Consider the following 25,832-nt stretch of genomic DNA (forward strand, 5'->3'; position numbering starts at 1 on the left):
CTACAACTCGAATTGCTACCAAATTTGCCTTGCTCTTGTGGTACAGAATTCCATCCATTTTTAACTAAAAGAAGGAACTACATTCTGTATTGTTCAATAGGTCTTGCACAGATAAATGTCTTGGTTAATTGTTTCTTTTCTGCTACAATCAAGAGAACAGATCTTGCCAGCCCAACTCACTTATTTTGCAGTCTTGCTCATCTGAGCCATCTCCACAGTCATCAAACCAGTCACACTGCAGCTCCATGGGAATGCACTTCTTGTCATTGCAAGCAAACTCATCTTTTTTACACGGTCTGGCTTTATATGTGATTTTATCTACATAATTACAGATTAATAAGAGAAAAAACAAATCAGTATTTAGGATTCTCAGGTTATTTTAGACATGTACAAATGGGAATGACTGCCAAGCATTAAGCAACTAGAAATTATTTCAAGCTTAATTTCTTTGGGTTTCAAATTCTGATGGGCTAACCTGCAGTTAAGCCTTACTGAAGGACAAGCAGATCTGTGCAATAAAGTTAACCTTCAAGGTGTTTTGTCTGATCTGAATGCCTTGAAAGGTGATATCACCTACCACAGTGATCCTCATCCGAGTTATCTCCACAGTCATCGACCTCGTTGCAAATCTGCTCAGGCCGCAGACAAACCCTGTTGTTCCTACACCTGTAGGGCCTCGTTGGAGGGCAGGGAAACTTCACTGCACAGCAAAGAAAAGAAGCAGCTGTTAGCCAGCTATTAATCCTTTTTTACACATCAAAGCCAGATAGATATGTGTTGGCACTCTAAGTTCTTCGTTTAGAGGTTTTGTGTCATAAGGGTGATTTATAGCTTTTTTTTTAAGAACTAGTAAATATGGCAGAAAAAGAGCAAAAGAAGGATGAAGTGTAATGATGCTCAATATTACATCACACAAGTAACTTTTTCCTCCCTCTGTGGGTTTCCTACAGAAAAGTTTCATTTCTCAAAAATAGCAAACATCAAATATCTGAAATTACATGAAAAGCAATAACAAAAGAAAACTATATCCCCATATTTCAAGCTTATCTTCTAAAAGCAAAACTAAATTTAAGACACATGTGCCTTTATATATTTGTGCGTCTCAAATGTCATTCTTGCTTTATTATACAAAAAACTCTGAAAAATATAATGCCATACCACACATTTCAGCAACTTCATCAGAGTTATCTCCACAGTCATCCTCACCATCACAAACCCAAAAATGCAGTTTGCAGAGGGAATTGTTACACAGAAATTCATCAGCTCTACAAATATTTCCCCCTGGGAAGATGAAAAGACGACAGAAAAAAAAAAAAAAGTCAGGAAAACAAAAAGACAAAAAAAAGTCAGTTTTTGATAAAACCACTGCAACCACTTATCACACACTATTTGCAGAGAGTAACACAGGTAGCATAACTAAATTTACAGATCCCAAAGGAACAGGTTGGAGAGGCAGAGGAATACTCATTCAAAAACTCTTCCTTGACCAAACAGCTCCTGTTCCTGACTGTTAGCTGGGAATTACCAAACCAGTGACCAGCTGGTCAAATGTTCCACTTGCATTTAGCCAGGAGATGTTGAAACTCCCTGTCTGCAACTCTCCTTGGTGATGCAGCCTCTTAGCAAAGGCCTGGCTGGCACATCAGGAATTTGGACCATCAGAGAATGAGATAAACAGAAAAAGGGCCAAACATGTGAAAAGCCACTTCAGTCAGTTTTGTTTCACACCAAGGTCTGATTCTCCACCTATTTCTGCTCCACTCTCTGAGCCACACGTCAGAGACAAAGTGATTGCAGCCCATCTTCTCCTGAGGAGCAACAGGCTTGGCCAGGTTTGTAAAACCCCCACCACCTCCAAATGCTGTATCCAGGAAAGGTCCAGCCATGTGGGCACAGAACAGGTAAAATTAAGGGACCTCTGACAGGATCTTCCTTTCTGCAACTTCTGAAATGCCTCATCAGGATATTTATTGAGCACAGAAAGCAGCAAGGATAAAATCTTCCATGTGCTCTGAATCATCTAACAAAAGGGAACATGGGGTTAGGGCAATGGTTTAGGACAGAATGCTCTCAGGCTTTAAAAATTAGTTTAAGGTAGATTCAGTTTCAATGTGTATTGTAATAAGAGAGAATGTGTTTCTCAATTATGACTAAATTTTATCACTACCAATCAACAAAGTTATGGAAAGTTCTTGCAATTAATTTCCTACAAAACTCATTTTTTTGCTAACTGGATTTTCAGTTTCCTGAGAGGAGTGGAGTATAAAATAAATAAAGCTGTGTACCTGCAGAGAAGGAAACAATGAAATTTTATATGATAATGCCAAAACTCTCACTGTGGCTTACCTCAATGCATTACACCCACACTAAGAGCTAGATCAGGCTTCAGTGGCTTTTTACTCATTCATTCAATGCCCTGTTCACCCCTCATTAAAATCAACAGAAGGCTTTCTTTTGCTATAAAGGTTCAGAATGGCTGAACTTTTTTCCCCCAAAAACTAATTTCCATTAAATGTCCATTGCATAAAAGGATGTTCGAACTCTCACACGATGCTACCAGGTATAATTCACTCCCATGGCAAATATAACTTATGAACATTAACAGAAATATCCTGTATAATTATCCAAGGAAAATATATGAAATTCAAGTACTCTTCATGATGAAAGGCATGAATCCAAATAATAGTGTGTGCAATCAAAATATAACCATCATTCTAGTTGTTTAATAAGATTGAAGAGAGTTATTTTTATAAACATGCACAGTGGGCCACAGATAAATATTATGGATATTATTTTAGAATCCTGTAGAATAAAACTTCATTTGTGTTTGCTGTATTTCCAAAGATGAAAAAATTAGTTATCAGTGAGATAAACTGGCATTTCTTTCATGTGGTTGCTCTGGCTGTCATAATTCCTTTATAAAATAGATTTCTGCAACAGAATCACAATTGTGACATAAATACAAAGTATGATAGCAATAACCAACTAGGAATAGGCTTCTTATTGTATTGTAAGCAATTTGCAGTTCACAGAAGCTCCATTATGCTGCCCAAAGAATAATGTGGGCATCAGATAAAATAAGTGTATTACTATTTACTTACAGTCCATTGGGCTTTAAAGAGATACAGTCCAGATATTTTAAAAGCAGTTTTAAATGGACTAGATGGTTGATATTTATTTATTTATTTATGTCTTCTTGCACCTAAACATCTCTGGAATATTCTCCACATTCTCTGAATTTTCTGGTCTTTCTTTCAAACTTAATCATCCCCACATGATGTCTTTGTTTCCTTTTTTTTCCCTTTAGTCTTAACTATTGTGTAATAGACTCAAAACAAGGAAAGGGTAATATACTATGATTGCTTTGTACCTGATTATTATCCCATATAACTGTACTCCATTATGTTTTGAATTTATGCACAGAACATGTGACTGTAGATGGCTAACCCACAGAACTATCCACTTAAAAAAGGAAAAGAAAGAAGAAAAATCCAGGAAAAACCCCCAAAACAGAAGACAGAATGCCAATTAAAATTATTCTTTAGAAAAAAACTCCTTTAATTTCACTTAGAGGAGGGGCTGGTGAGGAATGTGGAGCTCAAGGGCAGCCGGGGCTGCAGGGACCATGGAATCGTGGAGTTCAAATCCCTTAGGGCTGCAAGGACGGTGCAGAGCAAGCTCCCTGCCCTGGGCTCCAGGACAGCACACTGTTCTCTCCAGGATGTGCTTGGGAAAGCCCTGGAGGGAAGAGGAGCCCAGGAGAGCCTGGTTGGTATCCAAGCATCACCTCATCCAAGGCCAGGGGGAATGTGTCCCAACAAGAGAAAGTCAAAATGTGCCAGAAGAACTCTGTGGATGAACAAGTTGCTCCTTGACAAACACAAAAAAGAAGGTGAAGCACTGGCACAGCCTGCCCAGAGATGCCCATCCCTGGAAGTGTCCAAGGCCAGGCTGGATGGGGCTTGGAGCAACCTGGGATAGCAGAAGGTGTCCCTGCCCATGGCAGAGGGCAGGAACTGGATGAATTTTAAGGTCTCTTCCAATCCCAAGTGTTCTGTGATTTTCTGAAATAAACAGAAACCTGGGCTCTTAAGATGATTTATTTAGCAAATGTTCATTATATTGCACAGCTGTGTGATTTATTGTGCATGGCTTTGTAGTTTATTGGGGCCTGTAAAAGCCTGAATTAACCAGATTTACTGCTGATTTCCTTGATGAAAAAGAACATGCTTCCAGTAACAACATGACCTTTTTCATCACTGGGGAGGGAAACAAAGGAGGAACAAATCATAAACAATCCAAGTTTCCTTATTCCTGCAGATCACTTGTGAAGCTGCTCTACTGCCTTTGTCAGGAGAGGTCACAGAACTTTCCTTTCTCCACTCAGAATGGCCAGGGTGCTACTAACTTGCAATGTGTGTGCACATAAAGCCCAATAAATGTTTTTAGAGAGGTGCCTCTTGCCTTGGTCACAGTTTTCTTCATCGCTGCCATCCACACAGTCGTGGATCCCGTCACACAGCCATCGCACAGGGATACAGTAGGCCTTGTTCCTGCACCGGAACTGATCCTCTCTGCATTCTGTCACACAATCCATCTGAGGGAACACAGACACCAGCTAGGCATTAATCAATGGCAGCAGCAACAACTCGTCCATGCTGCCAGGAGGGAGCAGTTCCTGATGGAAACCATCCCAGAGCCACGCTTGGGGGTTGACTTTGAGAAAACAAATTTCTGCACTCCAAAACCTGCCCGCAGGGCACAGAAACATACAACCATGGGGCTAAGTTATCTGACAGCACTCAAAGGATGCAAGAAAACCCTATTTCCTTTTCAATTATTTTGAGACCTAAAAATTTTCAAAAAAAAATATCAGGAAGAAACAAATAAGCAGAAATGTGTCAGGTACCTCATCAGATCCATCAGCACAGTCCAACTCCCCGTTGCATTTCAAGGATGCTGAAATGCAGCCTCCACTTGCACACACGTACTCACTTGAAGAGCAGGTTGGAGATGCTGGTTACAAACACATATTTTAGCATTAAGAAAAAGACAATTCATGAATAAATTGATTTTTAATTTAAAGTTTCCTTCTGGTTAATAGTGAACCAACTTGTGTCTAAGCACTTTCAGGAATTACAATAAATCAAATTGACAAATCTGAATTGTGGCATCTTAAATAAATAGCATAATGATAGTGAAAAGGTATTTGTGTTTTTTCACTTAAAAATTTAATTTTATTTTCTCCTTATGCTTGGTAACAAAGGCAACTATACAAATGCATATATTCATAGAATGAGTATATTTTTAAAATTGCATTCCTTAAAATGGTCTTAGAGTTTAGCTAAATAAAAAAACAAAAAAAACCAAAACAAAACAAAAAAAATCCCCAACAATTTAGTATACAAAATCTTTGAGTAAGGACTATTAAACTTAGAATGAAGACCACAAAACATTTCAGGACATGCCAAGATTTACTGACATTTTCAGAGCAGAATTTTATATGTGGAGTATTTATTATCAAATTACAATACAAAATAATTAAATTAAATACCTATGCCCCAACAGGCTTCACACTGCAGAGTTGTACATAAGTAGGATTTTCAAAACACCAGTAGGAAGACACAATGATGCAAACTCAAAAGGTAAAGTTTCAGGTTTTTTGCACTTTCTCACTACTAGTAGTACCCAAGAAATCTTGATTTGATGATTTCTGACTTCATTTTATAATTCAGAATTACTTAAAACAATACCTGGTTCACAGTTTTTCTCATCATCCCCAAGTTTGCAGTCCTCGTGACCATCACATTTCCATTTTGCTGAGATGCACTGGCCATTGGAGCACTGGAACTGATCCCTAGAGCAGCCTGTTTCACAATACCTCTGGTACCAAAGAAACAACCAATAAACAAGATCAAGAGTTTATATTAAACATTGGTAAATATGCAGCTGGTGACAGAAGTTACAGCCCATGATCCTCCATGTTATGAAATATGTAGTAATTAAAGTCTTGTGAGATGAAATATATTTGTGGATATGATCCAAAATGGTGGCTCACACCCTCTAAATAGCTGGAAACACCTGAGGTCCAGTATTGACAGGAAAAGAGAAAGGAAAAAAGGGAAAAAAAACCCCAAAAAAACCAAAACCAAGAAAACCAGTGAAGTATTATCCAGTGAGCTTCTGATACAAAACAGTCTTCATTGCTCTCTCAAAAAAATCTCTCAAACCAAACCAGTGCTGTGTGTAAAAAGAATGGTTTCCCAATCAGGACACATAGTATTTATGTGACGGGAAGAGGTTCAGATAACTGCTGGGACAAGAAAATGTAGAATACTCTTCAACTTTATTTGATTTATTTGTATGTTCTCTTTATTTAAGGAATAATTACATCAAGAGGTTTGGTTTTAATTCAGTAATGAAATTTGCATACAGGGATTCATTGTGTAGCGTTCCCACTGCTGCCTTTTAGAAAATTTCTCTGCAGGAATCCATTCTCCAACAATTTTAAACTACAAATTCTCTGAAGAAATACTTTTTCTGGAAGATGCCTACCTCATCTGAGCCATCTGCACAGTCATAGTCTCCATCACACCAGAATCTTGCTGAAACACAATCTCCATTTGCACAAGGAAAGTCTTTCAAAGTGCATGTTTGAGGCTCTGAAAAAAGAAAAAAAACCACTAGGTTTATTAGCATTTCCTTTAAATCAATAAATATAAATAAATACAAATCCCCCAATCAATAGATATAAATAAATATAAATATCCCCCAAAGAATAAATATGAAAAACTCAAAACAATTAGCTTGCAAATGATAAGGAGTGATTTTCTGTGACATTTTATTCCACAATATCTTTTAACTAAATTTCATTTACATACAGTAAGATAGTAATGAAAATACTTCCATTACTTTCATACATTTGGGTTCTACTAAATTTCTTTGCAAAATAACATGATGTTGAGTATGTATATATATTTTACGAATTTCCACACACGTACGTCATTACAGGGTTTGTGAGATATGCACCAGAGGCCAGAAAAACATTTTGCATGTCAATATCCAATGAAATTGGAACTAAGCAGATTTCTGACTTTCCATCACACAGTAGCACATCATTTATCACATATCTTTTAGAGTGTGTGTGCCAAGAGCGCGCTTCCCCCATGCTCAGCATTCAGGGAAACAGCAAATGGAACACAAAATTTGGTGTTTCAAATAAAATTTTTCACTACTGCTGATGCAGAAACATTGGCAAGGGGGCCCTCTGGGGAGGAGTCCCACAGGAGAACATCATGTGTTTTCCTCCTGAGAATGAGGACCACTCCAAAAGATATTTTTTGGATGCTGGAGCATCAGACTAAGCAAAGGTAAAAGGTATTGGGGATTTAGGAGATGGTCAGCAAGTCTCTATATGCAATTTAGATCTGCCAGTCAGAGGGCTTGGGGAAAAAAAGGACTTTAAAAGCAAAGAAAGATTATTGGTGGGATTATTTCCACCACAGGAAACAATGCATTATAAAATCAAGAATAAGGATTAATTAGTAAAACCTTTTTAGCAGAGAGATGGGAAACAGCAAATGACAGTGACTGAACCAAAGGAAGAATGGGGGGAAAAAAAAAGAGCAGAGACAGAGCAGAGAGCTGCAATGGAAGCAGGAATAGACAGCAGTAAATTGAGAAATCCTGAAGGGCTCTTTAGTGAGTTATGGAAGGTGCAAGCATGAATGCTTTTCTAAAATCTACCGAAGTGGTAAAAGCAAACACAAAAGTAAAGGCCTCAAACTGAGAAAAATTTGCCACACATGAGTCACATGGATGTAACAAACTTGACTTCAGGTGTTTTCTTTTTCATTTTTGTTTTTTTTTTTTTTTCCCCAGGATTTATAAAAATCAAAAACTATTCCAGGAAAGACGTAGTTTTAACCAACTTTTCCACTACCTTTTTTCCACTCTTTACTTCATAAAAAGACTCAAAATTACTCTGTTTGAAATTCTTTAAGAGAAATTTCATTTTTCATGTAGGAACAAATTTTAATTTTGAAGTTGTAGGAAAATAATTTTAAAAGCACATTTACAGGAATTGCATCAGTTCTCCAGAAATGTTATATTTCAGCAAATCAAAGGTTGGCATTTATGTGGACTCAGATTATATGCACACTACCTCAAATTTTTTTTCCAAGTGTAAGCTCTAGCAAATCCCTGACATTTGATTCTTTTTGTTTTCAAGAAGCCAAGAAGGAGAATTTAATGATATGATAAAATATATAAAGGAACTAATTTGTGGGAAAAGTAATTCACAAGTAAAAAAAAAAAATTGTCATGTTTCTATATTGATTGGAAAAATTCAAGCAAATAATTTTTCTATACTGCTAATAAATTATTTATAAGCAGAGATTTGATACTGGAAAAAATGTACACAAAGAGCTAAGTACTCAATTCTCTACTTGCAAGAAATATTTCTTCTGCTGCTGGGATCCAGCTCTGTGATTTACATATGAACACAGCAAAGTACTTTTTCCATAAGTGCTCAGATTGTTAGAAAGGAATAATTATTAATACAAAACAACATTAAAGGAACAAGCATTAATTGACTTCTGTATAACCCATGAAGGACAGCATTCTTCAGCTTCTGCTTTACCAAAACACTGAAACTCCTTCCCAAGAAAAGCATTTGAGATATAAACTTATCCTAGGACAAAATTAACTAATTTGTTTTCTTGGCAACGTGTAGAAGCAACAAAAGAGCATTAGGAAGAACTTGTAGCAGCATAAATATTTTTACACTGATTGAATTCACGTCTTGCTACAACATTATTGTGTTTGCTTTGCTTCAATGGCTACAGTATCTTACATTTTCTTTAACCACATTAAATTAAAAAAATACTGGTGCCTTCTTTTTAGGTTAGATAGATAGAATAAGATTCATTCCTATGGAATTTTCCTTTTTTGGACTTTCCTGAAAGAGCAAACACTATCTTTGCGGTAATTTGTTTTTAAAAATACAAATCTGAAAGCAAATTCTCCCTTCAGACAGATATTACCTCAGAAGAGTTAACAAGGTATCCTACATTTCTTATTGTGGACCTTTTATGTACCAATATCCAAGCTAAAAATTCTTATTTCAGTGTCCAAATATAAATAAAAAACAATAGACTCTAAGACAAAGAATGACAAACGCACTTATAGGAGCTGTATCAGCTATGAAAAAATGCCTGACCTCTCACTGCTTAATAATCTGGTGAATTAAAAATAAATATTACAATTAGTTTATCTTTATCAGTTAGTTACATATCACATTTCTTATCTCTGAAAAAGAATCATAAACACTGTTCAGAGGTAAAGTGATAAGCATTTGTTAACAAGGGATTCCGGTGTTAAAAAAAATAAAACCTGAATGGGTGTGAAAAATGATTAGTGTTGTATCATTTAAGCCCTTTAAGACTTTGTTATGATATGACCAGAAGAGTGAATTTCTTGCATGTGAAGAAACTACAGAGAAAAGTGCAAATGCTTGAGCTGAATTTCTGTAATTCAGTGAATTCATTCCACATTCTTGAGAAACAACTCATTTTCTGATATAGTTCTCTGACAGCCCTTTCTATATTATATTCATGGATGCCATGAACAATTTATCTCACTGTGCAATGTAACTTATTTTGTCAAATGCTTTTGAAGTTCTAATTTCATATATATTTGTTTCATTATGCTTTATTCTGTAAGTGGCTTGATGCTCTATAAAAATTTTATGCAACTATTTCAAACAGCTGAATATTATGTACTGTCCCAGTGCTTCCAAGATTTTGGATTTTAAAACTATGCCAGCCTACTGTGTTTAATATAAACAGTAGAATCTATAGCTAGAATTTCATTTTGCATATGACAAGCAAAAGTAAATTTTACAAAACCCTAACACTTTTTTTACCTGAATACTGTCAACTCACTAATTCCATCCATTACAATTTATTACAAATTTCTTTAAGTCTAGAGAACAATCAAGAACTGAATTTTTAACTTAGCTACTAATATGGACACAAAGTTGGCTAATGCCATAGTTTTCTTTTTTTCTTAGAAGCTCCAGATTATTTCTCTCATTATTTGAACTTTTAAATATCACTTTGTAGTGTGATGATCTGATCTTTAAGGAAGAGTATTGTTACTGCTGGATCATACACATGGCTAATTCCAAATATGGTACTCAGCACTTATTTTGCCAACAGCAACAACATTTTGTGGAAGATTTTGTTTTTTCATTTTTTTCAAATGTTCAACAAACTGCCCAGTCCTGTAGATTAACATCACCACAGCAAAACTATCAGTCTCTATTTGATTTCTACATGAGAACAAAAACATAAAATATTTTCTTGCTACTTGCAGTACAGAAAACTGACACTAATAATCAATTCCTAAGTAAAATCTGCCACAAATCTAAGAAAGCTTTTGTGTGCCACCCCCCCGGGGTATAACAACAAAAGGCTCTGAGTGATTACTGAGCCACACCACATTTTCCCTTTTTTATGTAACACTTGCATATGAAAACCACAGCACCGCTGCTTGCAGTAATAAAACTCACAACAATTTTCAAGTGCAGGGAGTAATTACCAGGCAGAGAAATCCACTTGAACCTCCCAAGCTGAATGAGCCACCCTGTACCTATGGACACCACATCTTGGACTGGAGAAAAGGGCAGCAGCATTCACTCAGCATTAGAATGCCTAATTTATCCATCTTTCTAGATCATTACCTTGAAGATACTAAATATACACTCATGGTATACAATCAGGAATGTGTATTCAAGGTTATGTGCAAGAAAAAGATATTAACTTCCTGCATTTCTGAGTAAAAAGGAAAAAACAGAGCAATTGTCAAGAGAAGGCACTTCAGAACTATTTTGGGAATGTCTCTCTTGAAATATTTTATAAAGACAATAATTATTAGATAAAATTATTACAAATTTTTCATTTCCTCCTGAGACACAGATGGAAATTAACTCCTTGAAAGTGGTATTACAGAGATTTATTAGGCCTTCAGGTTCCTCATGGGTAGGAGAGAACTGGGTATCTGAGCTACTTCTTAATGCAATTAAATACTACAGAAATTGACTTCTCAATATGAAACAAGGCAAAAAACTCAAGAATATAATGAATATAACGAGCAGTGTTTGATCCAAATTCCTTGTTAACAAATGCTTATCAATTCACTTCTGAACAGTGTTTATGATTCTTCTTTAAAGATAAGAAATTTGATATGTGACTAACTGATAAAGGTAAACTAATTGTAATATTTATTTTTAATTCACCAGATTATTGAGCAGTTGGGGGTCAGGCATTTTTTCATAGCTGATACAGTTCCTTATAAGAGTGAACAGAATTGGAGAATTACAGCAAGGGACATTTTCAGTTGTGGTCAGCTGATTTTCAGCAGATCAGAGGGTGTTGAATGAAAAGACACACCTTTGTTTTATCAAAATTCAAAAGTTTCCTCTTGCATGTTGCTAATCTGACTCTGTTCCAACATGGACCAAGGTAAAAGTTACTTACTACAGTTTTCTTCATCAGAATTATCTCCACAATCATTCTGGCTGTCACATCTCCAGTGATCTGGAATGCAGTTGTTGTTTTTGCACTGGAACTCATGAGGTCCACAAGTTTTTTTATCTGTAATTAGGGAGAATAATTACAGCATTGCAAACAAAGAGTCAAAATGAGAAAGACTCCCACTAAATGCATTATAAAGTTACGGGATACATATAAGGACAAGCAGCCATAATATTTGAAGTTTTCCTTTCACAAATAATTTATTTCTCATAATATTCTTTAAACTTCTATTTATACATTCACACCTGAATCTTAAATTTGATTAAATTAAAATATGCAGTGTATAAAGTGTCATACATAGTTTAAAAATATAAAATTCAGAAAGGGTCACAAGAGAGGGTATTATTACACTGAATCTCAGGAACTGAATTCACTTTTCCTTGAATATATCTGTAAGATTACCCCAAAAAAGATCAGATCACAGTAAATGACTATAATATTGATTTGAACAATGTACAAAATATGTATTTCTCAAAAGTTATTTTTGCATATAATAATTTAGAACAGAAATTTTGCACTTTGATTTCAATTTTTACCTACTGATGGATTGGATTGGATTGGATGTTGCTCATATTGTGTAAAACATTGCAAAGCCTATAGTGTTGACCTGAGGGACATTTCCTCATTTCCTTCAGGTTCTATATTTTCAATGAGCTTTTCTATTTACAGAGAAGCATTAGAAGCCTCTTAGAGATACATGAACACCTTGAACTCCTCCAGCAGGAAGGAGCTGCCTCTGTGTGTTCTGTGAGCAACCCTTGAATAATTTGTTCAGCTTCTAAGGACTGAGATGAAATGAAGTAAATTAAAAAGTTATCAGTGACATTTTCATTGGGGGAGGGGAAAAAAAGAATTTGCTTTGTAAAAGCCTCAATGACATATTTAAAATTACATGTCACTGTGATATTGCACTAGAAAATGCTAAATTTCTGTAAGGAAAAGTCAAAACTTGTCAGAGCAGCTTCACTCTGCTCTCATGGCAACCCCTGGGCTGGTAATGACTGACAAACAGCAGCTTCAAGCACCTGATTCCTCTGCTGCTGAACCACAAATCAGAGGTGCTAATTTCATGCAAGGGCCAAATGTTGCATTTTCTCTTTTGTTTTAGGTGTGGCTCTGGAGCCAGACTGATAAAACTACATTTGAGTACCAAGACTGGTGTTGCAGCTCAGTTGTGTGCACTCAAAAATCTGGTCACTGCAATTCTGCCTTTTGTGCTTGTTTCTTGTTCTCCTTGTTCTTATTGCAATGTCACAATTGCAATAAGTTTTCTCCCAAAGTATGTTTTTTTCCATGACATTTTTTTAATATTAAAGTCTATGATACTTGCATCATAACATTTCAAATACTTGCACTGGTAAACAATTAAAAATATGTAACATCACAAAACATTAAAATATTCCTGCCAAACTTATGACACTCTTGCATTTTCATTCTGTAGTTCTGCAAAGGATAAAGTTTCAAACCTGAAATCCATCCTATGTTTATTAAAATACTTCCAGTAAAGTCTGCAATCTCCCACTAGAGTAGTTGCCCACAAAATGAGTTGTAGCACTAACGACAGATAACATCACAGCAACATATACATATTCTATTTATCCCTCCACATTCAGTAGAAATACCAAGATGTAATCAGTAATACACAAAAGCTAGAGATGACACCCATTCATTTCAGTTACCCCAACATGAACTATATCTTTTCTTACCCTTCATAAAGAATTATTTAGTTCTCAAGCATGCTAAATAAATTTTGTAGCATTTTCTTCTCTAAGCATGTGAAGAAAATGTAGATTTTTTAATTTATCCAACCTTAACCTCTAATTGCTACTTGAATGTTAATCTTTCTCTTCATACTTTATTCCTACCAAAAAAATAAAGAAATATTTCTTTTAATACAAAATATTTTGCATTTTTCTAAGGCTCTCCCTTCTTCACAAATCTGAAAACTTTATTTTTCCTCTGATCTCTAACAGCTGACAGTGTCTTACAAACCAGATTTGCTTGCCTTGTATTTCTTTCTTTGCTTTATTGAGAACTGAGGGAAACATTGGGATACCAGAGACAGGATATAGCAAAGAGGAAAGTTTGGGAAAGTTGTGTAACAATTATCTGATCTTTGAGAACGATGCATTCGTTCACCTCAAATAAAACACTGCAAGACCTTCATTATTGGGAATTGTGCAACCATGAAAAGCACAGGGGGGCCCACGCTCTTTTTGTCATCTCTGCCTTCAACACTAAATTGCTTTCTCATTTTTCTTAAAATAAGACCCCCTTAAAGTGTGAAAGTTCAGATAGAAATGGTGCAAAGGAGCAAGCAGTGATAATTCCATTTTCATATTGCTCTCTTCAAGTTGTCATTAAGAGATTAAATGATCTGCTGTAACAGGCACAGCCCTTCCTTAGAAATTTGTGTGACCTGAGGGAGCTGCTGCAGAGTTGGATTCACGTTTTTGTGCTGAACTGAACTAGGATTTCATTCTAGAAATACTTCTAAATGATCATGAGGAAAATGGGATGAAGGCTGAAACAGGGAAACAAAAACAAAACAAGGCAAAAAAGTCCATCTGTACCCTAAACACATTTTCATTCAGATACCAATCCCTATGAATGAAACCACTAATTGTATGCATTGCTCTTTGGGATTTTAAATCCATATATTTTCATGAGTGTGCATTTGTGTATGTGTGTAGTGTGTGTCTGAGTGGGAAAAAAAATCAAAACTAAAATGAATTTGCTTTTGATCCATGATCAGCTGGCTGTCTTAGAGCTTGGCAGGCTGTCACCCATGCTGGAGACAGGAAATTATAAGCCTGTTGAAGGAAGTTCAAGATTATATAATGCATCCTCCAAGTGCCTCAAAGAAAATATCCTTTATCTTCAAGAAAAAAGCCTACTTTTTTACTTTCACAGCTAAAAATAAAATCAATATTTAAAAAGTGAGAAGGAAGAAAGCAGTCATGCCAGTGTTGACACATCAGGGAAATAAAGACCTGAAACACACATAACCTTTAAAGAATATTATAAAATCACTTTTCAAGACCACACACAGCTTTCTTCAGATTCTAGCTCAAACTGGTCCATTTTGATGTAAAGTACCAAAGTTGTGAGCAAGGACTAGCATAATCTAAAGGATTTCTTTAATTGCCTGGACAGTTAGCACCAATGAACTCCACCTCCTGTTCTCTGAGAAACACCAGACACTCCTAAAGAAACCCACATTTCCTGATTCTGCCTCAACTGTCTGAGTTGGAAAGCAACCACAGAAGAATAAAGACATTTACACTGCTTCTAGAAATGTACTCAGTGCAATATATCCAGTAACACACAGCAGCAGAAGTTGACTAAGCAAAATACATATGGCCATGCAGCACTCAAGCAAAAAGAGATTCTTCTACACAAGTTTTGCATTGCAGACATTTTAGAAATTAACTCCAAACAATAACAAATTAGTGTTATAGCAACATATGTAAATCCTTTTTATACTCATTCATATACTTCATAGAATTTAATTCTATCAAACTTTGTATATAAAAATAACAATCTTTAACTTGAAAAATAAAATGCAGAAGAGCAAATTGTGTTGAAACTACTGCCATTGTAAGGTCACTTAACCATATTTTCAAATGCTAAAAAATATGGAAAACTTCAAAATGTGATTAAACACACCCTGTTCTTGTCAAGGCTTAGCTGTTCCATGTGTGCTCAACTGTGTTTGGCACAGAGATTGTGACTATGGATAAATTATTCTGTTTCCTCCAACACAAAACCCAAGAGCAGTGTATGCAGCCAGGAGATTAAAAATAAAGATGTGGGTGTTTTTTCAGGGAAGTGTGTGGTTAAGCTGTGGGACACCTCACTGCAGCATGTTGTGAAAACTTCACAAAGGCAAAAAAAGTGAAATCTATGATGAATTATAGTACACAGAGACATATTTGACTGACAATATCTCTGATCCTCCAGTTGTTAGAGGATGGAAGAGTATCCCAGGGAGGTTTCAGTATGGGTCTACTTTGCTCACATATTTCTGCCAGAGACAGGACAAAAGTCGAGTCTCAGATATGAACCAACACCTCCAGCTGGAGGTGATTTAAAGGTCTGATTTAAATATTGTGATTTAAAGAAGCTTTTGAGCTTGATACTGCACACAGTCTCAAATTTCTTCTCTATACTTTTTTGTCATATGAGTAATTGTTATTCTATCTATTGTAAAATGATGGCTCAGAATGAAGTACTTAATTCTAAACACAATTTTTCCTATTTACTGTCAGTATTATTTCTTTTTCTCTTAAAAAAAAATTGTTTCTCAAGGATACTACAATCATTTGTGCCACATCAGTTGGGTGTGCACAGGTTGGCCAAAATGTGAATCCACAGTTTGGAAGCTTGGAATGCTGTCCCAATTGGAAAACCACAGCATGTTGGAGATGCAGATGATGTGGAACGGTGGAGGAGAAAGTAGCTGTGATGTAGATCAGAAAGTGAGCAGTGCAGGGCTGCTTCAATAACAGCCCAGACGTGGATGTGAAGCTTCATCACCTTTGCATTCACTGTTTCTTCAAGACAAAATGATTCCTTGCACTGTAAACCTCTCACCAGTTGACAGGAGTAATTATTTTTCCCCATCCTGGCAATTCAAACGATGGTCGTAGGTTTCCAGTGTTGAGAAAGTTCATTTTCCCAGGCATATTTGCCATCTTCAACATTTTTTATATATGCTCATGTGTCAATTATTTAAAACACATCCATGAAAAAGCAGCTCAGTGCTTTGTTCTTGACTGCAGCCTGTAGTTTTGTTACTCTGTTGTCCCAGAGATAAACCTGTCCAGACACAGGTGTTTCATCAAACCATTCACTGATGTGTGGATGAATAATTGAGACAGCTTTAAATGTTCCATATTTGTCTTGTTCTCCTCCACCTCAGACCATTTTTCTGTATTTTCCTTTATAGACCAGTCTTGGAAGTTTCACAAGTGTTTCTGCACATGGTCAGTGTGTGTCTTGCACTGACACACATCTTCAGGGATTTTCCAGCAGCACTGATCCATTACTCTGCCTCTGATTGTCTGTAATCCATTTCCCAGGCAGAACATTTATATTTATTATTTTCTCTAATTACAACAATAAGAGCTGGGTCATAACTCCCTGGAGCTCACACAGCTATGTCAAGTTAGAAACTGCTCTGAACCTTTCTGTACCATCAGTCTTAACTACCAGGATTTGCAAATTATTGTATTTTCACTATTTTCCCTACTTATGAACTTCAGCAGCAATTAAGTGCAGGCTGAACTGATAGAAACTGGTTAACACTGTGAGAAAAATAAAGAATATCACCTTATCCTATGACAGCCACTACATTCTGTGACACTTCCATGACTCTAAATGCCAAATGAAAGCCTCATTTGCAGCTCCTGCCAATAAATAAGTGGTACAATAGGAATTTTATGAAGTGCTCATACAAAGATTGCCATTCAGTAAGAACTGGATGAGCCAGAGAGGTTTCAGATAGGTATTACCAAACACTGAAAGAGGATATAAAATGTGGTATGATTATTTCCTTTTGCTAAAACAATTTAAAGCCACAGCAACAGATGTGCAGCAGAATCACTGGCATACTCACCACAGTTTGCTTCATCTGACCCATCTGCACAATCTGGGTCCTCATCACACACCCACAGCTTGGAAATGCAGTGTTTGGTTGTTTTGCACTGGAAGTGGTCTGGAGAACAACTGTTTTCAGCTTTAAATAAAAGAATTCCAGGTCAAAATTAGAAATTTCTGCTAATATTTACAATATGCGTCTCAAAGAAACAAAAATTGAGGATTCAAGAATCAGAAATTGGGTATCTCTAGCACAATTTATATATCTGCAAGAAAAAAACAAAACATTCAGGTTTATACTGCTTATAGTTTTGTCGTTTTCTTATATATTATTTTATATAAACATTAAGGTAAAACAAATGTAATGAACAAAATGTCTATTGTGATATTCTTTTAACAGCAAAAAGCCTTACTATTGATAGAATCAAACCACTTTAGCAAAAATCAGGCAAGTTTTTTACCTTACCTTTCTAAAATGCCAGTTATAAATTCTGAGAGTCAGTTTATAAGACTGAGGCAGCTCTGGATGCTTTGATCAAAAACAGAATCAAAATTATGCATGATTTTTCTGAAATTCTGTGTTCTGTTAAATTGGGCAAATGTTGAGAAAAGTTTGACAAATATTTCACTTTATCAGCTTGGAACAACAATTTTTGAATGAATCCTGCAGCAAGAAAAAGATGCAGAGATGCAGCTGAGCTTTCAGCCTCTTCTTTAAGGATGGTCTAAGTTATAGTTTAGCTGCATTAACCTTAGAACAGCCATTTAAAAACAAAACAGATCCTCAGAGCACACATGTGATTTCAGATTTTCTTTAGAGATATGGACTCTAAATAATTTTGAACTGAATTGACCACAGGGGAAAACCAGGAAATGTTTGATAAGGTTTTCCCACATTAACGTATGTCTCACCTTCACCTAAGGAATTTTCTAGTGCCTCAAAAAACTTTCCTACCCCTGTTGAAAAACAATTTACTCTCTGATATTATCATTCTTGTTCCTCAGGTTTGGCAACGTGAAAAACTTTAGGTTTGCTAAAAGTTGGTGTATTATTTCATTCAATGTCACATTTCCATAGACTTGGGTATGTTCCTAACTGTACCACAACAAATAATTCTGATCCTCAGCTTGGACACATCACCAGGAGATTTCACAGTGCTTCACAAAAAGGACACACAATGGCCTCCTTTGTACATTTGGAATGCCTTCTGTATGAAATGTGACTATGAAAAATTCACCTGGTAAGCAAAACAGAACAGTGGCAGAGCTAAAAAAACAAAAGTATTTTATGGATCCCAGACTGGTGACATTAGAGTGAGAGAGAATCTCACCTGTTACCTGTCTGTGCCAGGAGCCCAAGTCAACACGAACTCACAGCCCCTGAGCCTTAGACTCTGCTGCTCTGATTTAACTTCTGCCAGCTACACCTCAAGGTTTTTGGGAGCCTTCCATGTACCATGTGCAGTTCTTTCCAAGGGAAAAAAAAATTAATCTCCCTTATCTTTCACAGGAGCTTTCCTGATCCTTCTTAATCAGTTTTTAAAGAAACCCAACATGCAAACCAACACAAAGATATTTCTGCAAAACTTGTATTTACATCTGTCCTGAGCAGTTTGGAAGACAGCCACTAAACATGACCATCCACAAAGCCTTTCTGTCCTTAGCAGCCCTTCTCCCCTTGGAGAAGGATTTGCTTTTTGCAGAAATGCAGCACATGCAAACCTTGAGAAAGCTGATCTGGAACAAGCAGCTCAGATCAGCAGCAGATCTGAGCAGTGAAATCAATAAAAGACAGAGCTACATTTCAAGGCAGCCCCATCATCTTTGTTACAAAATGATCAGACACAAACTTATTCAACAAATTTCCATTATAAATCTAAACATATTTTCTCCACTTATGTCTAAGAAATGTAAAGTGAAAATAAATGTGTGAAAAGTAAGTTGCATAAAAGCTGAGCAAATGGAAATCCAGTTACATAGATAAATTCATTAAATCCCCAGAGACAGTGGAACAGAAAAGGTAAAAATAATCAATGAAATAAGAATGTAGAAGGAGCTTTGGATCTACAGCTTTTCCAACAAAAGATTCTGAAAAACATCTTTTTCCACTGAAATGTATTGCTGCAAGGCATGGCAGATGAAAGCCTCAGGATGATGAGTCATTTGTGAGGTTTTTCAGAGTCAAATACGTGTTTCAACCTCAGTCAAAAACCCAATTAAATGCCTGAAATTGTTTATACCTCTCTCTTATTTGCAATGACTTCAAATTGGAGTTAATAAATGGCATTTTAGTTTGCTCTTCTGTATATGAAGCATTGCTCACCAGTCCTGTGAATTAACTGTTTGCACATTCTCAAATTGTTTTAGATAGAGGACATTTACAGTGCTTTACTCCAGTTCCCTGCTTAAAACCAGGTACAGAGCAAAATTCTCTAAGCAAAACTTACGACAGTCTCTTTCATCTTCTTCATCACCACAGTCATCCTGGCCATTGCATCTCAGGTTTATTGGGATACACTTCTGGTTCTTTGTGCACTTGAATTGCCCTGACAGACACACGTGTGTGTCTGTAAATGAAAATAAAACAAAAAGAACAAGTTAAAATGATTAAAAGTTGAAGAGATTCAAAGCTTCAAAGGTGGATGAAGAAAAATGCCTTTTGTTGACAGAGTGTGAAACATGACATTTAAAGAAATTTGGCCTGTTTCTGAAGCCTGCAGTGCATACAAGCACCTACCACAGTTCAGTTCATCAGAATTGTCCCCACAGTCGTTCTCTCCATCACAGATAAAGGCTGGGAGAGCACAAAGCCCAGTTCCACACTGGAAACGTCCTGGCTGACATCTGAATTCAGCTGGGAAAAGACAAAACTGCTTATGAATACTAGCAGAGCAATGGTTAAAGTCTCACTATTGCTGTTCTTACCCTGTGGACTAATCCAAAATACCTATAAACTTGTATTTCCTTTATAATCTCAATCTGAGTAGACATTAGTAATTAAAGGGTACACATATGATTGCAAGACTAATTTCAAAGTCTGATATCTTTCATTTGTGCAGCTCTAGTTACAGTGCTAATGACACAGAGTGAAAACCCCCTGCAGGTTGAAGCTTACCAAAGGCTCAACAGAGACCTAAATGTTCAAGTCTGCTTTTAAGAAATTCCCTATCCCACTGTAATTCTATTTCCCAAGAAAGGAATTGTTCCTTCTCCAGCCACTGTCATTAGAAATAATGAGCAATTATGTACCTCTATAGTAATATTATATATATGCATAGAGTAACTTAAAATAAAAACTTATGTAGAATGATTACATATGGTAACATTTGCTTCAGAGGCCTTTGCAGCAGGAGAAAAGAATTAATTATAAAATTGTAAAAAATAAGGGTGAGGGATTTCAACACCAAAAAAAAAATCAAATTAACTGTTAATTAACCAGAAGATTGTAGAACACACAGAGCATTTTTTTTCAAGTATAAGCTTAAGAAAGGAAGGCAAGGATGACAGGGAGAATATTGTTACTGCTCAGAAAACTGCACTGAAGAATGTGTATCTAAATGCCTACAAATGCAACAAAACACAAGCAAATGAAATTAGAATCCCACATTATTATTACACAGGAAAAAAAAAAAAGCCAAATAAAACTGTCAGAACTTTGTGTTCATGCAAAGAATCCCAGAACTTCAAAATTAAAATTTTTAGCGAAAACGTAACCGGGATGAAGTAAAGGTTTGAAAGACGAAAAACATGTATGATTTTCCAAAGCTCTTAAAAGACTCAGAGACCAAAAAAGATAAAGTAGTGCTGCAAACTAAAGTGCCCGCAAAAATCCCCTTCCTAAACTTATTTATAAAGTGTTCTCTTTGGCTTGGGCCCTGGTGACGGAGCCAGCGCGCACTCACGGCACTCGGCGGGCTCGTCGGAGCCGTCCCCGCAGTCATCCACCGTGTCACACTTCCACCAGAACGGGATGCACTTGTCGGTTTTGCAACGGAACTGCAAAGAGGAAAGGCCAGCAGGAGTAAAAGATTTCATGTTGACATTTATCCATTTATTTATTTATTTATTTATAAGCAGGAATGGCACAGTTTATGAAAATCGGCTCCGCTGTAACATGGGCTTAGAAATTTAACTTAAGGTAGAAGTCACTTTTGGCTTTAGCTGGAGTCTGTTGTTTGAACTTCTTAAGTCTGTTAACTTGTGCTCGTAACAGAGAAATAGATATTCTCTGCAGAGAAAACAATGGAGACTCAAAGCTACTTGGAAAAGAATGCAAACATCCAAGATGAAGAGAGATAAAGAGGGTCCCCACCGACGTTGGGGCTCAAGCAGACAGAAAAACTGAATCTGGGTTAAAAGCACCACATTACAGCTATGTGACTGAAAAAACGTGCAAGCTCATAAAAATTGGTAAGAGAGTTCAATACATATGCATATGTCTTTTATGCATGTGCAACAGGTTGGGGGATAAAACAGACTCAGGAATTTTTGGAGGTACACATGTCCTTTAAAGGAAGCTATCCCACATGTGTCCAGCACTAAAATAAATCATATCGACCACAACTTTTACAAGTTGTGGAGTGTTTTTTTCTGCAGATCAGCTGCTTGAGGCATTGATGCATTGAAAATTTTCTGGCTGTTAATTTTACAAAACTTGTATTTTAAATATTGGGGTTTGTTTTTTATTTGGAGATGTTTGGCACTGAGGTTGCCAAAGTGATAAAAATCACTGAAGTTTCAATGACTGTGTTATGCTGGCTTGCAATGTCCCAACACAAACTGCTCATTACATTTTGCTGCATTCTGTGATTTCATTCTTGAAGGTCTTATTCAAAGCAAACACTTCAATTCTCAGTTTTTGCAGACTGTTGAAGCAGACATCATAATTTTTCCAGATAAACCCAAACATCCACAGTTACAGAAAAGAACCTTAATGTTTGGTGTTGTGTACAGTATTGCTTACATTGTTTGAATTAAATGAACAAACCAAATGTAAAGCCTTCCAGACTTCAAAAGGATAAAACATCTGTAGAAAAAACTGAAAAATCCTTTGTAAGAAGGCTGTGCATTTCCTTTCTACTCAGGTGACTGTACCTTTGTTCTGACTGAAAGTGGAATACAAACAAAACAAACAGTACAAGCTGATGTAATTTTCTAGGGCTAAACCTAAAAACTGAGTACATGATGTGGCTAATGTCAGAGATAAAAATCTAGGTAGATTATCAGTCAGCTTTTAAGAAATGTTGGTTTTCCTACCTCGTGTCTCTGTGAGCACAGAAAGGAAGGAAACCAAAAAATTTAGAAAGGCAAGACATTTCCTCTTCTGTTTCTGGGCAGCTTTTTTCACATTTTAAAAATTGTTGATTATTCAACAAAGCTGCTTTTAAATGGTATATTAAATTTGGTACCTTAGCTCAGTTTATATTTTCTGCCAAGAAAAATCAGGGTTTCAAAGGCATTTATGACATAGAACTTATAGTTGGAGCTACATCATTCCTGTAGCACCTTGAGGGACCTGCTGTGTAACAGGCTGGGCTGAAGGGCAGCTCTTACTGCCCCATACAGATCTGCAGCTCAGAGGGGTCAGCAGGAGGATGCCAAAGGCAGGAGACAAACAGAAACTCAGACAATTGTCATTCTTTGTGTTCTCTACTTGTTCTGCTCACCACAAAGGGACTTCAGGCTGTCAAAATGGCATTAGAAACTTGTTTCCAGGAAATAGGTACTACATCTTAGATGTTGTTACAAAGATACTTGTATTGCCTTCTAAACTGAGGACACAAAACTCTGCAAAATCAGGGATCAGGGTCATATGGGTCTAAAAAGGATGGAATGTTGGTGTTCTGGAGTCTAATGGGATTTGTATTAAAAAACTACTCATTCCAGATGGTCCATCACAGGATAGTCTGGAGGGGCAAGGTCAGTTTGTGGACCATCCAACTCCTTTCCATTAGAGATAGCCAAGGGTGGCTGTGCTGTCAAAAATGATGACATCGTAAGAGCAGCTCTGATTTGACAGCATCATCTGAAAATCTTAAGGAGAAACAAAATTTTGCCACTGATCTCTGCATCTGATGCCATCAGACTGATGAGTTATCAAACAGTAAACAGATTGCAAACCTGGAAAAAAAGAGATGAATAACCAATGTCAACCTCTAACTTCCTGTCTCTGTAAAAGCTACCTCTTCTACATAATTCTGCTGTCCACTCTGTGGATTCCATAGGTGATAAAATATTGCTCCTCAAGTATCCAAGATATGATGCTATTTCTTCAATTCGTACTACCACTGAATTAATTAGACTGGAATGGAGCCATTCAGCCAACTGGTAGTATATAATTCACAGTGGAATAAGCTTCTAGTGTCATTTAAAGAAATATTTTTTTTAAGTGTGGGCAGGTCTCTTCCATCAGCCAGCTCCTCCCGGCTAAGCCGAGCAGGGAGATCACCGAGAGGTCTCAACCTCACAAGGCTCCAAGTGCCCCCCTGAGTGCTGAGCTCCTTTTGAAGCTCCCCATTCCCTGGGTGAAGCCAGCACTCCCTGTTCCAGGAGCAGGGCAGTGGAACCCCCTTCCCTGCAGTACCTGGCTGGCAGTGCAGTTGGACAGGCACGTCCTGTTGTCCGCGGCCAGGTAGAAGTTGGTGGGGCAGGCACAGGAGTGCAGCTTGTCAGGGGCCAGCAGGCACAGGTGGCTGCAGCCACCATTGTTCAGGGTGCACACGTGTCTGGACACTGTGGACAGAACAGGGAGGTAGATCAGAGCCTCTTAGCACACTTTGGGGTATCTGCTTTATGGATGAAGAAAATCGTGCTCTGTGTACTGTCCTTACAATGCAATGTCTCAAATCAAAAACTCACAGAGGCAAACTCTTCCTGCTGCCTTTAAGCTATTCTCTGCAAAAATGAATTATTATCATGGCTGTACGTTCAATACTGAAAGAATAAGAGGAAGAAAAAAAGCTCTTTTTTATAATGGGAGAAAAATTAGCTTATCTAGGTCAATTGCCAAATAGCATTCAGTTACAATTCAAATACAGTGATATCAGCAGATAAGATACAATCATACCACTCACATTCTGACATTCCCTCATCGTAGCAGTATTCTTCAGCAATATTAACATTTTCAAAGAAACAGGTTAAAAGTTTTCATAACACTCTGTTCCTCTCTTAAAAAATAGTAACTTGTACTCTAATGCAACTTAACAGTTCTTTACTTTCAGCCAGTATTTGGCTTAATTTTTAAGCACATAAATTATTGCTCCACTGAACAAGTTTTGTTAGATTTATTTATTTAATACTGGATGTGCTTAAAACATTAATCACAGATTTATGTTTAAAAACGATAATTTGACAACTTCCACAGAACAGAAACAATCATTGCAGATAAATGAGCACACAGTACCACAGCACATGGCTACTCAGTTAAATACATCCATGTGCTGCTTGGGAAGCAGAGACAGGATAATTACCATCAGGCTGCCTGTAAGAATGATACACCTGGATGTCTGTGATGGTGTGCCACGAGTTAATCAGGGAGAGCCTGTCTGAGCCAGAGGTTTTGTGGGCACGGCTGAGGGATTTGGTTTTCCCGTCTGTCCAGTAGATGTAGTCCTCAAACAATGTCAGTGCAATCACCCCTGGGATGTCTTGATTAGGGACTGGAAGGAGAGATGCTCAGTTTAATGTTCACTCTTGGGAAACTGCCAGTTAAAATACTCCCCACTGCACAGTATTAAAATATTCCCCACTGTAACTTTTCCCACTCTTTGCATAAGCAACATAAATTGGCTCTTTTACTGCAACACAAGTTATTAGAAAACTTCCATAACATAACATATAAATCCCTGATGCACTGTGTTTAATATCCTTTCATACAATTTATAGCATTTTATTTCATCAAAATATACTGACAAGAAAGACAGGAAAAAATAACAAAAAAATTTGCATTAAAATAATCATTGCAGTAAGAGGGATTGTTGGTTATTTCTAGCATCACCAACCACACAAAAAAATTTAGAAAAATCAACAAAGTGATGATGATAGTCCATATCTACAGTATCACAAAATTATGAGCCACCATTATTTGAAAAAATGATGGAAGGACAAAAGGGAGAAAAAGCTTTGGAGCATTCTTTATCCTTCAGTAACTCCTTAACCTGAAGTATTTGTTCTTGGTAAACAGTAACTGAATGCCACCTTTCTTTTTTTCTCCTTTAAACATCAATAGTAGCAATCATAGATGTCACAGGAGACTATCTGCCCACAATAATTAATTTGTAAATGATAATCTTTTGCTGCTGAATCACCTAATTACTGATAAAGGTGAAAAGGCAGAGCAGCTGACTGTCACATTTAACTAGCACGTCTTTAACACCTTTACCTTGTTTCCTGCATCTTTTTACCTGAAAAGAGTTGACACAGAGTAGGCAAATCTCAAATTCCTGTTGGAACATTTTATAGCTCACTGAGATCTGATGACTGGTACTGAGTATATGGAACAACAACTTAGAAAATTCAATTTTCTACCCAGTACTCCTCCCTGTACTGAGCTCCAGTGCAGGACATGTTGCCCTCTGGTCAAGGAGACCTTGCTGCTTATGCCTGAAATTATTTTGCCCTCTTCTATGTCTCCAT

At 36.8% G+C, this 25,832-nt stretch overlaps 1 protein-coding gene across 4 annotated transcripts in view; it reads right to left on the bottom strand.

The window, feature by feature from the left end:
• Window positions 1–25,832, bottom strand: part of LRP1B (LDL receptor related protein 1B) — a 626,536-nt gene that overhangs the window by 55,241 nt on the left and 545,463 nt on the right. For all 4 annotated transcript variants that reach the window (XM_039700520.1, XM_039700493.1, XM_039700511.1 and 1 more), the window contains 14 exons: window positions 24,668–24,856; window positions 23,782–23,930; window positions 21,101–21,194; window positions 19,936–20,052; window positions 19,646–19,765; window positions 17,218–17,337; window positions 11,541–11,657; window positions 6,556–6,662; window positions 5,754–5,883; window positions 4,910–5,016; window positions 4,465–4,597; window positions 1,159–1,281; window positions 578–700; window positions 181–318 (listed from right to left, as the gene is read on the bottom strand). In XM_039700520.1, the coding sequence (XP_039556454.1) occupies window positions 181–318; window positions 578–700; window positions 1,159–1,281; window positions 4,465–4,597; window positions 4,910–5,016; window positions 5,754–5,883; window positions 6,556–6,662; window positions 11,541–11,657; window positions 17,218–17,337; window positions 19,646–19,765; window positions 19,936–20,052; window positions 21,101–21,194; window positions 23,782–23,930; window positions 24,668–24,856 (1,767 nt within the window). The remainder of the gene's footprint in view (window positions 1–180; window positions 319–577; window positions 701–1,158; window positions 1,282–4,464; window positions 4,598–4,909; window positions 5,017–5,753; window positions 5,884–6,555; window positions 6,663–11,540; window positions 11,658–17,217; window positions 17,338–19,645; window positions 19,766–19,935; window positions 20,053–21,100; window positions 21,195–23,781; window positions 23,931–24,667; window positions 24,857–25,832) is intronic.

This window comes from Passer montanus, unplaced genomic scaffold (genome assembly GCF_014805655.1).
Source record: "Passer montanus isolate IOZ18808 unplaced genomic scaffold, ASM1480565v1 scaffold1, whole genome shotgun sequence".
NCBI lineage: Eukaryota > Metazoa > Chordata > Aves > Passeriformes > Passeridae > Passer > Passer montanus.